The sequence below is a fragment of the Protopterus annectens genome, chromosome 8.part1 (assembly GCF_019279795.1).
Source record: "Protopterus annectens isolate FY-2018-M chromosome 8.part1, PAN1.0, whole genome shotgun sequence".
NCBI classification, from domain to species: Eukaryota; Metazoa; Chordata; order Ceratodontiformes; family Protopteridae; genus Protopterus; species Protopterus annectens.
This window is the reverse complement of record NC_056742.1, coordinates 250,676,212-250,694,166: the sequence shown is the minus strand read 5'-3', so window position 1 is coordinate 250,694,166 and position 17,955 is coordinate 250,676,212. Positions and strand designations below refer to the sequence as shown.

The window sequence follows — 17,955 nt, the reverse complement described above, 5'->3', positions numbered from 1 at the left end:
TGGAGAGGCTGCAAAAGTACTTCACAAAGAGGATCTTAGGCCTTAGACACTTGTCCTATATGGACAGACTCAAAACTCCCAACTATTCTCGGCCTCATATCGCCTACTTGGAAGCGGTCTCTGCTTGACTTGTAGCATTTTTAACAGCTGGGTCAGACATGGCTTCATCTAAAGAACTCCCACACATTCCACAGACCTCAACCTCATTACACAAACAGAACATCCTGGGATAGGTTGATAACCCAGAGACTGCCCATGCTATGGAATAGATGTCACATACATGTCAAGTGGAGCCCTTCACTGGCCTTCAAGAGGGAACTTGAGTGGATGGGAAATAGAAAATTTACCCTGGGGAATCACTCCGGTGCCTCTACTTGATAGAGGCACTGAGAACCAATGTCAGGTGGCACGATGCCAGGGTAATCCTATGGGCTCAGCTTGTAAAGGCTCCAGGGCCATTAGCCTAGTACACACCTATGAACCTATAAAGCAAATCTGCAGTGATAACTGCTTGCTGCCCTGCTGAGGGGGACACTTGTAAGTGCAGTGGACTGTATCCAGTAGAAAGGGATGGCAGCATACCTCTCAACATCAAGGAACAAGATGTCTGGACAAGGCCATAAATATTGGGGGAAACCGTCCCTATTTTTGGGACAATTTTTAAATACTGCTCTTGCAAACTTAGAAAGACAACGGGTTTTGCATTAGCATGAATTCTCTTAATGACATGAAGTCTGAAAATAAAATGCCTGCCATTTTCAGACTTCATTGTTCACCGACTTGCCAGAAAACTCCAATTTTATGAAAAACAGACTAACTGAGAAAATCCGGACTTTCTTTTGAGAGGTATGGATGGGAGTCCTGAACTGACATCCAATCGTTTTCATTTAACAAAGCCATTACAGCAGTGTTTGCAGGTGGTGGAAAAGCCTTAAATTTGACCGGTATGTTGTTTGGGTGAGGGTAGCTGTGTTCATGGAAAGTGGAGGTGTGCCAAGTGTGGTGTGAATGTTATGCATTATGAAATGTAGTGATGGAGTAAAATTGTGCTCCGTGCTTGCTTGATTCAGACAATACAGTCCCCTGCGTTTGTCAGAGTGCATGGTTTTGGAGTATGGTATCACGGCTACAGCTGCTGGTCCTCTTTGGAAGTTCTCCAGGAGTCTGTTGCAGAGAGGACGAAAGACATGCTACAGGTATACAACTAAGAAAGTCCCAGGTCACATCAGAGGCTTGGGAAGTCATTGTTAAGAAACTGAGAACTGTTGTAAATTTTAAATCATTAAATTCCACAAGTTCAGATTATGCTATAAGAGAATAACTATGTAAAGATGACCATGTCAGCAGCCAGAATGCATTACAAGTTGAATATTTTACCGAGCAAACTTAAAAATGGATAGATTGGCCTAAACTCTGGACTGATGTGTTTTTTTTTTATTCCTGGGAAATGCTGTTCAGAAGTGAAGAGACCACAGTTTTAGTGGCACACCAGGCTGTGATTTGTTTGATGTCTACGGTCATGCAAAGCTGACAAAATAGCTGAATCTACCCAAGCTGGAAATGTGATACTGTAGCCCACTGAAGGATGGGAGGAGTAACCTGGCCAGGAATTGAAACTTGCAAAACTGCTCCTTGTGAAAAAAAAGTATCTCGGCAATTTGGTGACACTTTATGCAAGCTTCTTTCAGAGAAGGTGTAGTACATCAGTAGGAACAACATTTGTAACTCTGTGAAGACCAGTCAATGACTGGAGCTGCAGACTCTCAAGCTTGGCTTTTTTTTCCCAGGTGTTCCATTCTAAGTGAATGTAAGTCCAGTCTGACAACAAACTGTAGGGCTATTTATTCTCACAATCTATGCATTATGGGACAGCTTTAGCTTTCCAAAGGAATCATGATGTCTGCCCCCATGAGGGCAGACTAGTAAAAAACAAGAATGAGTACTTATTTTGCTGCAGGCAGTTTGGGAGGTGCAGTAAATCATGGCAAGATCAACACTACGGGCAAATGATGAATAAAATTAAGTGCAGTCAATTTTTGTAGTCTGGGACATCATGCAAAACTGCAGGTGTTCTAAAGTACAGTTGTGCAAGTAAGCTTACCATAACAGATGTGCGAAGGATCACTGCTGCAGTAGCCTTAGCTATATGGGTTACATTTTCCATAGGACATAAAGGGCCAGCTTCCAAAGCTTCAAGGCAAGCCACCAATCCAGTCAGAGCATTTATGCCAACAGAAAGGGAGGTAGATCCCCAAAAGAAGGCTAGGAAAAAAATGTCCACACCCTGGCATAAACATACAAAAATATAAAAGGGGAGGGAGTAGCTACTGCAGCAGTGATTATTCGAACATCTACTGTTATGCTAAGTTGAAACTATGTTAATCATGTTGATCACTGCTGCTAGTAGCCTTAGCTATATGGCCAGATTACCCTAGCTTTGAGAGATTGAAGAGTCTAGACGGAGACCAGGTCTCTATCCGGCTTTGTTAGGAATGAATTAAGCTTATAGTGCTTTCCAAGTTGAAGCTTGTAGAATCCAAACCCCCCCCCCCCAAAAAAAAAAAAAGTCAGAGATAAAGCCAAGGTCCTGGTAGAGTGGACATTGACCCTGCCTGGAATAGTTTTGTTGTGGTGAGTAACAAAAGGCAATAACCTCAGACAACCATGTGGAGTATGTTTTGACATGTTTGATCCTTACCTTCACAAGAAAGGAACAATTTATTCAAAGATCTCACAGACTTGGTTCTGTCGAGTCTCATTTGTGGACATTCAAGGTATGACATTCTATTCCCGCCTTTTTAGGTTCAAAAAATGAAACGGGGAAATGAACAGTTTGGCCAAGTAAACACAGTATTAGTTCTCAAAAGAAACTGTCTCTGTGGGAAATGACACAGGTGACTCACCACAAGAGTGGTTGATTGCTCTGAACTCTGCAAGAACAGTTTTCCACGTTAAGAACCTCAAGTCAGCCAGGTTAGCTGATTCAAAGGGTGCCACTACCTTCTGCAACTCCAAATTAAGATCAGAGGCCACCAGTTTCTTGGAGTCTTATGCAAAACCCATTTCAAAAACATGTTAGACGTGAGAACGCATTGAAAAAGGAAGATCCATGAAAAAATTTTGAAATGGCCAATAAATTAATGTTGAGGATTAAAAAAGGCCCCAGAACAGTAACTCACAAATGCTGTTGGAAAGTTTCTGGTTAGTCCATTTACCGAACATAAGATTTTCTAGTAGCAGGCTTTCTTGCCTCCATTAGAACCTGTTGTACATCCTCCGTAAACAGGTGCCTAAAGAAACTTAAGGCCCCATCACCCAAGCAAAAGGGGTATGACCTGGTTTCTCTTGAATGCTGATCCAGACAATACAAGAGTCATGTGATTTAACCTGAAGAGTATAGGGACCAGACCCTATTCAGAGTGGAGTGCCGCAATCAAAGCAAGCATCCACATGCTTGGTACTGTCCCGTGTGTCCCACACCTTGCCCTTTTATCCCTCCTAAAAAAAAAAAAAAAAAAAAAAAAAAAGCGCTATGCAGACAAAGTTCTAGGAGTCTGCAGTAACAGACTGCTTTGGAACAGGGAGAAGGGGAGGACCTGGATTTAGGGATATCTGCCATCTTCACCAAGAGACTTTTCTGCTCCCTCTCCTAGGAACAAAACAGAGCAGATCTCCCTTACCCAACAATGGGACCGCAAGATCAGCACAGGATGTGGCTAACCAAGATCCTAGTGGTTTTAGATGTTACACCAGAGGGATTTGGGTAAGAGACACATGGCGTGAGGTACCACTAATGGCCACAGCAGACTCGCCCACTTGCAACTCAGGTAAATTACTAACCTGTTGTGATAGGAAAGGTGGTTTGCTTAACTTTTTTTAGATGTAAGGACTTGCTATGGGGGCTGACAGTTTGCGCCATAGTCAAGTTGAGGGAAGAAGGCAGCAAAAGCCAGTGTACATGTACCTAATACATAAATACATTACACACATTATACATGTGTATCTCTCTACACACACTCTAGTCATTTTTTCACAACCCTCACCCCCCCCCAAAAACAAGCCCAGATGTGGTGCAATTAAGACTGCAAACATTATGCTGACTAGCAAAGAGGGAAACTTGGGGGAAAAAGCAAGCAAAGGACAGGGTAATTATAAGCAAACTATCAAGATAGGAAATGAAACATTACCTATGGTTAGCCAAGTTTTGTTTTGTGCATTTACAAAGAGAACAATGAAAACAGAACCTATCCCCTTAACAGTGATGCAAAACTGGTGCAGCATGCAGATTTTTTGGGGGTAGGAGCGATGGTTGACTAACAAATATGCAATACAGGCGGAAAATAAAAGCAGACCTTTGACTAAAAATGTCACTCAAAACATCTTGCAAATAAAGTGGTAAGGATTTTGAGCTCAAGCAGCATGTCATTTTTCCACTTTAAGTTGTAACTAACTTCTGGAGGTCTTGCTAGGAATCAGCAAGTGGCTGTAGATAATACAGACCACCACCACTAAAATAGTTAAGTTAATGACACTAGTGTAAAAATAACGCACCATCATTTAATGTCAAGCACTTCTAGGAGGAGAAATGAAGACAAGGGGTATGATTGATTAAAAGAAGAAGCGCTGGGGAGAAAGCACAGGCAGTAGTTGGGAAGGTTATAACTACACCACTGCAGAGCTACAGAACCCTGAAACACCCTGCCACACAAGTGGAGACATGCACAACAGATTAAAACAGTGAAGACAGCCTAGCTGCAGCTTGTCTGACCTTTGAAGACTATCTCAGCCAGTTCACACATATTAGCCTAAGCTAGACCTTGAACAAACAAAACTAAAATTAATGCAACTCACCTGATCTGATCAAAGTGGCAAGTAAAACATGCATATGCGCTAAAACTGCCTCAGCCACATAAAACAAATTTTCAGTACTAACTTTAGACAACTGTGTTTTCATTCCAGCCAAAAGCATATGGTCAGACTCTACACAGAGTAGAGAAGTGTTCTTACACATTCAAAGGGCAATATTTGAACTGCCTACACTCTGCATTTACCCATCTTGCAGTTTTTCCTCCTCCTGTCTACACCAAGGACATTCAAATGAACAGAATCCTTCAACACCTTAAGTTTAGTCTGTTCTATTTTCCCCTACCACAAACCATGGAGGTCCTACCAATGTTTGTTTCTGAAGTCCCACCCTGTTTTAGAAAGGGACATTTCACACCATGGCAAACTCTAAACAAAATTTAAGGGTTAGCATAACCACCACCAGTTTCACTTCAGCTATTTAGTGTTGCAGTGAAATTACCTCACCAGGCATAATCTGAAGAGAAATTTCCAAGAGTTCCTGCATAAAACTCTGCAGTACACCAATTTCATCCCTGTTCAACTCGCACTACATGAGTAGTTGCTTCCAGGTAAATACAAGCACAGAAAGCTTTTCCATGTCTTTCAAAACATTCTACTATGAATATCAGGACAATTACAATGAACCAAGTTTAACCCTCAAACACTAAAGGCCTGTTGAGTTAGACTACAAACCCTGCCAAGTTTAGATTGACCTAACAGCCTTCATACTGAAAACAATGTTGTGAAGAAACTATGCAAATAGTTATGTTTATGTGGGAAATAAAATAGATTCTGTCCAGCTCCAATAATTCATATTTGGAGGCACTGTTTATTGTAACCAACCTGTTTTATTTGGATGGGCACAGATTTTGTTTTTAGCAGTATTAACACATACTAGATTTGATATCTTTAAATGCAATAGATTTTTTTTTTTTTTTTTTTTTTAAGATAATGTTGACAGATCTAGGTACTTTACAAATTAGGCTATTTAGAAAGCCTGTGGAAAGGAATACATATGTGCACTGCACAAGCATGCGGCCTCTTTTTTATATTTAATGTTATACACAATCAAATAAAACGCACAGCTAGATTACGTACTGATGGAGAAATGTTATGTCAGATTGAGAATACAGCCAATGACTCTCCATAGAGGTTATAATACAATTGAAGTCGCTAACAAAAAACAATTTGCCAACTTTTTCTAATTTACAAAAAGTAGTACTAAACCAATGAAATGAGAAACTAATTTAAAAAGCAAGCATGTACCATTTAACCAAAATAAAGTACTAATCAATTAGATCTTTTGAAAAAGAGATTAAGTTTATAGGTGACAGACCAGTTTTTGCCTATAAAAGCTATTGCGTTATAAGAACAGTCCAGAAATAATTTTACTAACAAGACAGGGACCTCTAAACGCAATAAATGTGCCCATCGTGTTTATAATACTGAAAACACTTTTCATCCTGTGACTGGCAAGACTTTCTATGTACGTACAATTGGGAACCATGCCAAATGTAACATTCCTTATACCATGTCAATCTTGCAAAGCATATTATGTTGATATACACTATCCTTAAGTCTCGTATTTATTTTCTCAACATTCACAATTCAGAGTTTGATTTAATCAAAATTAAATGAATCTATACATTGGGGGGGGCTTAGTACAACACACAGATGGAAGAATTTAAATGGATTTTGAGGCTCAGAGCACTCATCTCACTAGGGTCTTTAAAACCTTGGTTAAAAGAGTTGTGTGACTGAATTATTTAAAACTGATATAGTTACTGCCTAAAGCTCTTTTAAGGGAAGCTGCTAAGGTTGCTTAATAAACTTTACAATCTATATTCGGATTCTTGATTTTTTTCTTAGCTAGCGTGGTTCCAGTGAATACTTCCTTTGCTTCTATTTACTTAAAAGTATCTCATGAAGACTGAGAGAAGTACTCAAAGGGAACCAAGAGGGGGAGACCTGGAAAAACAAAATGTAATCAAAAAAGCAGGCCCTGTAACAGAGTAGGCAATTCTGGGGTAAGAAATTGCACATGCCCAATACAATCAAAATAAAAAAATAGGACGTTTTGTGGTTTCAGGATGGCATGGTGCAGCGGTAGCATTGCTGCCTCACAGTAAGAGGTTCTCCCGTTTGATGCTCGGCTTGGGAGTACCTTCTATGTGAAGTCTGCATGACCTCCCCCGCGGCAGAGTGGGCATTCAAAAGACATGCGTTGAATGGGTGTGCCTTTGTTGAAGGTTGGGCATCTGGCTGGCAACTTACCATAAAAAACTGCCAATCATTAGCGGACCGGAGTTCCGCTGTGGCGACCCCTAACCAGGAAAAGCCAAAACACAAGCATTTTCCTTGACACAAAGCCTGAAGTGCAGCAGCTTAAATATTTTAGAAACAAGACTTACCTGTCTGATGGGCATGACTGATCCAACCAACTGAGTCGCCATCTTAATTTCTTCAGCCTACAAGACAGGGAAAAAAAAGTTAAAGCACAATACTATTTATAGGAAATTGAATAATTTGGTATAAAACAAACACTGCAATATCGGTGATGTATGTTTGTAAATGTGAACTTGTTGATATCATTGGACTACTTTTACATGAATATAAAAGTTTGCCTATCAAATTAGTTTTGAAAGTTTTAACAGTTCAAAAAGTATGGGAAAATATTCAACTGCTTGTCAAGTTTAGAAACCAACCTGCAACCATTAACCAAATCCTTTGTCATGTTCATATAAATATTTTACCCACAAATCAAGATCCCATCTACTCCTAAACCAATTATGGCTTGCCCCCCAACCAAATACTGATCACACAGACCCCATTCTGCAAACTACTAGCCTTGGAGTCTCCCTATGCTTCCTCATTTAAAATCTAAAGTATTATAATTAGCAAAAAGGAATGAAACAAGGCTATAATCTCACTGTAAACAAAATGGAAGTATTCCACAAGAGATACCCATAGTAGTGCTAACAGAAGGAAGTCAATTCAAGTGGAGGGTTAGCAAGTCATGAAAATATATACGTGTGCAAAAACTCTCAAGAGTGGTAAAATAAATGCTTAGTAGTATTAAGGCTTTACACATTGTTTAAAATGTATCAAACTCTAGTTATTTCTACTTGTACAAAGGGACGGTAAAGGGAGGCTTGCTAAAGACTTCACACAATGACCCACTAAGCTTGGGCAATTAGGGTGAAGTACAATACCACTTAAAATTCAGCTTCTCTCCACTTGGAGAGCAAAAACATTAGCTGGAACGCAAAACACGAGGAAGTGAATATCCCAGATGCAACAAACTGAAAGATGACGAAACTATAAACACTTTATATTGCAGATCTTTCTCCGTATTAACTTCCTCTCAGGCACAGTATCTTATAATGGGAGGTATTTGACCCTTGTTTTTAGGTTAAGGAAGGGGGGGGTTAATCTGTACAGAGTTTTATAAACAAGAACTAAAACCCAGCACACCTCTTAACTACTGCTCCATTACAAGCAACACAAATAAAGTGCACCCCCCACCACCCACTTTGCCGAGGCAGTAAAGAACAGTAGTTTGTGTACATCTTGACACTGATGCTGTCCCTGTAAATTCACCAAAAATAAAGCAAACCTGACCCTTTTACTGAGTGCTGGGGGGGTGTATACACACACACTCGCTCATTTACTGCAAGATATGCAATAAAGTCTCTGCAGTGTCTTTGCATACCAGTGAAAACTAAATGCTGGTTAGCAATAAAGTACAACTTACAGAACCGTCGCCCTTCTTAGGTAGGGAGGCCTTTCTTGGGAAGAGGATGAGTTTCGAACGGTACTCTTTCAATCTCTGTACATTGCCTTGCAGGGATTCTGTAGACTTGTTTCGTCGACGGGGATCAACAGCAATGCCAATAGTTTTTGCAACTCTTTTATTAATTCCAGCAGCCTAAAGGAGGGGGAAAAAACAAAACGGTAAAGATATTTTGGGAGATAGGGAAATGGCATCATACATTGTACAATGTAGCAAAGGGCAAGCACAAACACAGTCATCAGGTGGAAAAGGGTTCAAGAGAGTCATCAATGTAAATTACAGAGATTCCGGAGAAAGTGTCATCATCTGACTGTGTACACTCAGTTTATGAAAATACTTAAGTGAACAAATGCACATTTACTATACCAAAATACATTTATACTTATGGAAAAGTTACACACTGTACTATTCCCAGACATGCACAAAAGACACATAAAAGTTACAGCAAGTACCACAAGCATACCATTTGACAGATTTTATATAAAGCCATTAAAATACAAAATGCACTGTGAGCTAAACGTCAATGCAACTGCGTTTTAAGATTTTGACATTAACCAAAGTGGATGCAACCCCCAAAATTGTGTCAACTATAATTAAAAAGGAATGCTCAAACACACAGATACAAGAGTGACAACTTTCAGAGCACTGGTAAAATCTTCATACAAGACTTATCAGCCTTATCTAACAAAAAGGAGTCCCTTTAAGTGCAAATACAGTTTCGAAAGCAGTATGCCATCTCCCAAAGGATGAAGCTTATATAAGCATCTATAAAGTAGACAAAACTATCTTAAGCACAAAACTTATTTCAACAGAAGGCGTATCAAATGCGATCAAGGTAGTTTGATAATTTATAAACCTAATGCAGTTTACTACTTTATAGTCCAAACTTTAGTGTCATTCAAGCAGGGATGTTTTTAAATTAAACAGGCCCACAACATCCTCTGTTCAAGTCCACTTCTGAGTGAATGTGCTACTAAGTGACAAGATGTGCACAGGCTTAAAAATGTCCTCACTGTGATTTCATTTACATGTAGCAGTCCACAGTAGAAGTTCGGGGAGTCTGGGGGTGTTCCTTCCCAAAGAGGAGCTAGCAGGAGTGAAAGTGCAAGAGAGAATGTGTGCGCAAGCACAAGTTCTGCTACGTCTTCTCTCCTTCCCAATCCAGCTCTAATGGTAGACAGGTCATCAAGCACTAGTTGTCAGGAGTATAAGAGACTTCCCCTTTACACCAAATAAGCAAAATGTGAATGGCTCAGAGATAAAGGAAGGAGCTGACTACAACCCTGGTTTTGATTAGCGGAACACACACCGGGGAAGCCAAGCAGGTAAGGGACACATGCTGCTAGTCGGTATGGTGTGCATCACATGCAGCGAGGCACAGAAAGCTACATACTCCCCCCCCCCCCCAAAAAAAACGCGACCAGACTTTTCTGGGGGGGGGGGGCCCTCCCAAGTCAAATCAACCGCCCAACACTGTACTTCAAGAACAAACCAGAGTTAACATGCCTACATGTCAGGAAGCCATTGCTATGCAGTAGAATAATGAAAATAGGCTGAAAGACGCTCCCCAAAATGTCTTATCACAGCTACACTACTACTGTAAATGTAAGCAAACCCAAAACTACACACCCTCAGTTCTTCCAGGCTAAACCCTCTGCCGGCACGGATTTTTGTATGGTATCTGAACGTTGGACACCTGACGACAGGCCGCAGGGGTCCTGCAACTGGACGAGGAGCAACGAGACGAGCTTTGGCTTGACGGGCCCTCCTCCTAGAAAAGAAAATTAGCATATGTGAAAAACATTGTTACATTAGCATCTTGCACATGCCACTTATTTAATCTATACTGTCCACTAAGTAAATGTTATAGTGCTACATATGCACTGAAAAAGTCAAAGTACGCCAACAGCATTTGGAGTAACTAACAAATGACCATCACACATGACTAATCAAGCATTGTTTGGTTTGCAGAAGTGTATCAAAGTTAGTCTCAGCCCTGATGCATTTGTACATAAAACTGCTTGTATAGAACCCAAAAAGACTAGTCTATTTTATCCTGACTGGACGAGACACACGCAGCACAGACACATGCAATGTTTAAAATTAAGATATTCAATAAAACATAAGGGGCTCAGAATTCTCAGAACTACAAAATGAGCATATTTAAAGCAAAATGGGCATGTTTACAGTAAAACTAGCACAAGTATAATGGGCATGGAAAGACTAGCAAAATTAATATAGTTTAGGGCAAAAAGGGCACATTAAGCAAAAATAAAGGAAGGAGACTGCATTTTTTGGCATAACTACTATTTCACATTTTATTCATGGCATAACAGAGTTATCTGAAGTGTCTCAGTGTGTAAAAGTGCTTCCAGTGTGTTATTACTGTGCAGCTTTTCCAAAGCGTGTGCAAAGAGCAGCTACTTCATAAAGCACAGTCAAAATAGCCATTTTGAAAAGCTTCTTGCGCTGGGTGTGTACTCGCAAAGCGTCACCATTACGGGGAGTTTCTTGCAGTGTTATTTTGCAAAGTGCAGTTACTTTGAAAGGTTTCTTACACAGATGGGATTTCAAGAGTAACAGTACCAGAGACCTATTTCGCAAATTTCAGTTATTCACAGCCTTCAATGGTATGTGTCAATATGGCAGAGGAATTTTTGAAAACAGTCACCATTGATGTTTGATCAGAATATTGCAGAGCATGTGAGCAAGTGTACAATATTTTTATACAAGCAGCTTATTCTGACAGACACACACACCACAGCATTCATTTTGCTAAACCTAGCTGGGTCAGAGGCCACTGAAAGAGCATTTGTGCATGCACCAGCAGTATAAGAGAGAAGGTGAAAATAGTCATTGTTGTACAGGCTGAATCGAGGCATGACCCTGAGCGTTTGAAGTGCAAGTTCAGGGAAATGTGCAACCCCCCCCCCCCGACAATTACTACATTAGAGGCATTTCTTTTATACAAGAGATCAAAAACCAGGAGAAACTCTTGCAGCTTATATAACGGACCAGAGAAAATGCTAAAATGTGTCGGTTTGGCGACTTAAAAGATGAGATGATAATACCACACAAGCCTGTCCTTTAATAGTGATGCAGTGAGATTTTCCTTCATGTGTGATTTAGCACTGAGCAAAGCTATTAAGATTAGTCTAATCCATGAAGTTACAGAAAGACACACAAGTATGCTTGGAAGTAATAACAGCATGGTTTCAGCAGGCTCCAGAACAAATGTCTAGCAGAAGGAAGCCTAGGCATGCAACAGCTGCAACCCCTACGGGTTTACCTGGGAAGCCCTGCAGTTTTCCAGCAAGTTCTAAGAAAAGGACACTCAGTGCAGTACAAGGGTGAGCCAGCAAAACCAAAATTCAGCTTTATTGTTAAGTCTCAATTGTGGTGCCAATCAAGTGTCCAACAGAAAAATGCTTAGCATTTGGTCAGCAATGCCCCAAATATAAAGAAAATTAACCATTTTCAAGTTTTCCAAATCAAGCAAAAAAGTTATGTACCTACCATAACGTTCGATGTTTGTAGTCCATCTCGCCCTTCATTCTTACCCTTCGGATCAGAGCCGAACATCAGCTCAAACTCTGCCATACTCTAGCTCAAAAACTTCTGGTTGGCTCATGGCTAGGTGTCTCATCATGCATCACTAAACCCAGATCTTGTTTGCTGCAAGGAGACATGAATAAACCAAGTGGAAAGGACTAAACCAAAAAAAGCAGTAGACACTTTACCCCCAGGTCTTCAAGAAGGGGGCACAGGAGGGTGGGATCGTAAGAATGAAGGGAGAGATGGACTACAAACATTGAATGTTATGTTAGGTACACAACTTCTTTACGTTCTGTAGTTCTATCTCGCCTTCATTCTTACCCTTGGGACAGCGTTCCCTAGCACCTTCATCTTGGGTGGCTCATTGGAAAATGCTACAGAGTACTGTGGAACCAAAGGAAGACCTGTTTCTGGAAGCCATATCCTATTTGTAGCGAGTAATGAATGTACGAGGTGAAGCCCATGTTACTGCAGCACAAATAGCTTTTCAGGCTAACATTCCAATAGACATCAAGGTAGAGACACCTGGTAGAATGAGCTTTCACCTTGAAGGGAAGATCTCTGCCACTGTATAAAGGAAATGCAGCTGGAAATCCAGCGAGAATATGACTTTATAAACTGAAAGGCCCTTCCTAGTATCTGAAAAGGAAACAATTGATCTGACCTTCTGAAATCTTTAGTTCTGTCCAGATAAAATGCAATTTTCTATGCACATCCAGTTGAAATTTGTACTTCGCCTTGTTAGAATTGGGGAAGAAAATTGGCAATTCAATGGACTAATATTGGCCTGAGAAAAAACCTTAGGAATAAAAGGAAGGGTTTTGCCCATAGAGAGACCCTATCTTTGTGAAATACCAAATAAGGGGGCTTAATGGAAAGGGCTTGCAGTTCAGAGACCCTTCTTGCAGAAGTGATAGCCACTAAAAATAGTTTAAGATAATAACTTAAGGTCACATGAAGGTTTGAAAGGGTTTGACGCAAGTCTATGGAGAACAAAGTTCAAATCCCATGGCACCACCGGATCCATGACTGGGGTCTTAAGGTGGTCCCTTAAAGGAAAGCTCTACACAGTCTATGAGCCATAAGGTTAGGTTCATTAGCCAAATGAAATGTGGAAATGGCTGCCAGTTGAACTTTAATAGTGATAACTGCTGAACCTTCGTGGAACTACTGAGAAAGGAAGTCTAAAATGGCAGAAATGGGAGCTGGGTAAGGATCTGCCCAAAAGGAGAATCTTTTACTGGTATAAGACCTTTCTGGTAGGTTTGGGAGAGAATGCCAGAATGTGTACAACCTCAAGAGAAAAGTCACGAAACCCGACTAGGGATGGAATTGTAGCAGCAATGTTGTCAAATTGAGGGTGTGCAGAGAGGGATGGAACACCCCTGACATGTGTGTTAGCAAATCTGGCACTGGGACCAGAGTTCATGGTTCGTCCATTAGAGGTCTGAGAAAGGGGAACCAAATCGGTCAAGGCCAGTAAGGAGCAATTAGAATAATTTTGCTTCCCAAGGATATTGCTTTCTGAATTACCTTCGATATGAGGGGGAATGGAGGGAAAGCATAGAGAAGTCCTGAGGGCCAAACCATGATTGAGTGCATCTCTGGATGTTTCCCCTTCCGGGAACATTATGAGAGGTCAAGCCTTCAGGGTCTCAAGGTTGTCATGTACTGCTTCTGACTTTGTAGGAAGTTTGTCAGATTTGAAGAAAGAGTTTATCATTAGGGGTTACACCCAAGTAGAAGTTGATCTAGCTTGTGCCAGAATAACCAACAAGTGTGATAGTAGAGCATGTCCATATTTTTCTGCTCTGTATAGGCAATCTATTAGATTGCCTCATAGGTATCGTCCTCCCATTATTTTGAAATTTTCCCATGGTGTAAATATGGTGAAAGATATAGTTACCAGGAACTGGCATATTTTAGACTGACAGTAGGTGTTCTGATACATTAGCAGATGGCCCTAGATTTGTATACAAGAACCACAGTAATTTAAGGCAACAGTTATGTTTTCCTAGACATGGCATGTCTGGATCCCAAGTTTTGATGGGTACATCTAAATGTCATAAATGCAATTTTTGTCAGTTTATAAGTCTAGGTTCTTTAGGCACCCTGTCATGGGCTACTTGTGGAAGTTGAGGGCATCTGCTGATTGCTCCACCAGGAATGTGGTTTATTTAGCACATTGTCAGTGCGGTTATAAATTCTATGTTGGCCAGACCAACAGGAGTTTAAAAGAATTAGGGACCATGTGTATTGCATGAAGCAATAAGATTTTAGTGCCTTAGTGAAATATGTTTCGTCTACTGGCCCTGAACATAACTTTGTCTTCCAGGTATTGTGCGTCATCAACCCAGGTCTGCGAGGTGGCGATAGTACTGAGGTGGTTGATTTGGAGTGATCTTGAGACTGGGGGCACACCTAGCTATGGGGTTGAATCATCATGTCCCCATTAAGCCTGCATTAAGGAATAAACTGCTGTAGGGCGTCTATTGTTTGTTTATATATTTATGAATATTTTTCATGTTTTATTTGTTTTAATGTTTTTTCATCTTTATTTTTATCAGATTTTGCGCCAGTAAATATTATTTACTTCACATGCCTTTAAGCTGAGAACGTGGCTGCATGAATGTTTTATTGGCTGCTAAGCTGTTTGAGATTATGTCATTTGTATACAAGTTATTCTGACCCCATTCATGTTTGTCTGACGAAGCGGTATGGTATTACCGTGAAAGCGCCAACTTTCTTTCTCTACAATAATGTTTTGTGGTACGATTACTTGCTGGTTCATCAAGTTTTTGGATTTAGCTGCATATCGAGCAGTCTTCTGCCTGCTTTGGGGAATTTTACAGTTAAGTTTCCTTTCAAAATAAGCTTGTTCTTCCTCTCCTGAAGAACGCATGACAAAACGGGCAAGACTCTTGCAGGTGAATAACCCCCAAACAATACACACAGATTTCTGCCCAACTGTTAAGGACATTTTCTGGGCACATTTAGTACACTTTTTGAGGCCCGAAGACTTGTGATATTTAGTATCTTTGGACAATGTAACCATCAAGAACAAAGCAGAACTACATTCAAACAGGCAAACTGAGGACTAGGCCCTCTAACTTAAAAGTACAGTTGGGTACACTTACCATAAATGTAGATGTTTGAGTGTATTCACTGTTGCAGTCATAACAAGTGAGTTATCCAGCTCTCGGCAGCCTTCTGGTCGGCCAGAATACCAAAGGCAAGTAAAAATGACGTCGGATGTAAAGAAAGTCATTGCGTCAAATACGAAAGGAGGCAGCAGACGTCGCTTCCTCATTCTTCCTTGCCATAAGTCAGGAGCATCCAGAAAAAAGGCCAAGCCAAATGCCAATCTGGCAAATAAAATCCAATTCAGCCTGTACCTCAAGGGAAAAAAGGAGAGGACCAAAAGGGGGAAGGAAGGAGGGAAACCAGGACTGCAACAGTGAATACATTAACATCTACATTTATGGTAAGTGTACACAAAAGTGTACTATGTTCATCATGTTTCACTGCTGCAGTCCTAACAAATGGGTTGATAACCAAAGCCCAGATAGTGGGGAGGAACCAACAGAATCAAGGGTTGGAGAGAACACCCTGCAACACAGTAGTGGCAAACCCTGCACTGGAAAACAGAGGCAAATTATAATGTTTTGTGAAAGTGCGAACAGAAGACCAAGTGGGCGCCTCCAAAATATCTTTAGTAGGGACACCCCTTAAAAAGGCTGCAGAAGTGGAAGCTGCTCTAGTACAGCAGGTCATAACCCCTTGAAGAACCTTGCCATGAAAAGAACAAAGTTGATGCATTGTGCAATCCACTTGGAAATGGTTTGCTTAGAAATGGCCTTGCCCCGAGCTCCAGGAGCAGAACTGATCAATAACGGAGCTGATTTCCAAAGGTCTTTAGTCCTGTCCAGGAAAAACCGGAGCAGTCTGTGCACATCAAGAGAATGTCACCTTTGAGGATTAGGAAAGAAGGTAGGGAGGTGTATGGACTGATTAAGATTAGAGCTAGAAACCTCCTTAGGCATAAAGGAGGGGTTGGTTCTCGGAGACCTCCCCGTCTGGATGGAAAATAATAAAAAGGCTCTACAGCCATCAAAGCTTGCAGCTCTGAAACCCTCCATGCTGAAGTTATAACTAAGAGGAAAGCAGTCTTCCAAGAGAGAAACTTCAAATATGAGGAGGCAGCTAGCTCAAAAGGAGGAAGAGTGAGCTTCTCTAGAACAAAATTAAGATCCCATGCTGGAGTAGGTGCCCTTCTGGGAGGTTTTAAGTTGAAAGCACCTCTGAGAAACATTCATCAAGGGATGGAGAGAAAAAGGGTTGGATACCAATGCTGTCTGGGCCAGTCTGGAGCTAAGAGAATAGTCCTTTGTCATTCATCCCTGATCTTCACCACTCTGGGTAGAAGAGGAAGAGGAGGGAAGGCATAAACTGATAGCAATGTCCAAGTGAAGGACAGAGCATGCTGTGATGCTGTCTGGTGCGGGGGGGGGGGGGGGGAGAGGCAGAAGGTGATTGTCCGGGGAGGAGAAAAGATCCACCTGAGGTGTGACCCAATGTTGAATGATGCTTAGAAAACCAGGTTCAGCTGCCACTTGAGTATCCAGGGTTCGCCTGCTCAACTGGTCTGCCAAAACATTGAGCCTTCCTGGAAGGAACTGAGCTAGGAGACGCAAGTCCAGGGATGCTGCCATGGACCAAAGATTCATGCTTTGTCTGCACAGGGGGTAAGAGTCCCTCCCTGCTTGTTGATGTACCACATGCCTGTGGTATTGTCTATTCGGACAAGTAGTCTCTGGAGAAAGAAGGTGCTTGAAGGCTAGTAACTCTTAGATTTATATGCAGGTGCATCTGCTGGGCGTTCCACCATCCCTGTATGCATCTGCCATCCAGGCGTGCTCCCCAGGCATAGTCAGACGAGTCTGTAGTCAGAACTTAAGTGGCAGGAGGTGTTCTAAAGGGCATGCCCTTGTTTTGTAGATGGGCTGTTGCCCACCATAGAAACTCCATCTGCAGAGATGGAAGCAGAGGGATGATCATATCCAGGGCCTGTGTGTAGACACCAAATGTTCTTGAGGTACCACTGCAATTTCCCCATATGCAGTCTTGCATATGGAATCACGAGAATACAAGATGCCATGAATCCCAGAGCTCGCAGGCAATTCCTTGAAGTAAACTGAAAGAGTTGTCCGCTTCTCCTGGGTGAGATGCATCTGGGTGGCTGTGTTCAGACTTGCGCCCAGGAATGTTATCTCCTTGGATGATACCAGTTTTGACTTTTCCGCACTGAGTGCGTAATGCAGGGAAGAGAGAAGTCTCTTTACGAATTCCAGATCCTTTAACAGCTGCTCCTGAGAACTTGCTTGAATCAGTCGTTCAAAGATGGGTAAATCTGAATTTTCTTCTGCCTGCAAAAAGCATGACGGGGGCCAGGCACTCATGAAGACTTTGGGAGCAGTAGATAAGCCAAAGGGCAGCGCAGAGAATTGATAATGTTGCTTGCCCACTCTGAAATGAAGATACTGCCTGCAACTTTCCCAGCTAGGGATGTGCAGATAAGCCTCTGAGATCCAAGGTTACCAGCCAGGAATCCTTTTCTAGCATTGGTAGCAAGTGCTGCAGAGTAAGCATTTTGAACTTTGGAATCACTAGAAAAAAAGAGTTCAGATTGGAAAGATCTAGGATTGCACGCCAGGTGCCTTTTTTGGAACTAGGAAAAGCCTGGAATAAAATCCCTGGCCTAC

At 41.4% G+C, this 17,955-nt stretch overlaps 1 protein-coding gene and 1 non-coding gene across 3 annotated transcripts in view; both read right to left on the bottom strand.

Moving 5' to 3' along the window:
- The window catches only part of RPL13 (ribosomal protein L13), a 46,299-nt gene that overhangs the window by 12,874 nt on the left and 15,470 nt on the right, over nucleotides 1-17,955 (bottom strand). For both annotated transcript variants that reach the window (XM_044081844.1, XM_044081846.1), the window contains exons 3-5: nucleotides 10,268-10,409; nucleotides 8,600-8,773; nucleotides 7,257-7,313 (exon numbers count right to left, since the gene is read on the bottom strand). In XM_044081844.1, coding sequence (XP_043937779.1) covers nucleotides 7,257-7,313; nucleotides 8,600-8,773; nucleotides 10,268-10,409 — 373 coding nt within the window. The remainder of the gene's footprint in view (nucleotides 1-7,256; nucleotides 7,314-8,599; nucleotides 8,774-10,267; nucleotides 10,410-17,955) is intronic.
- On the bottom strand, nucleotides 8,857-8,943 carry LOC122810467. The gene has a single exon (XR_006366112.1). It is a non-coding gene; the product is annotated as a small nucleolar RNA MBII-202 (small nucleolar RNA).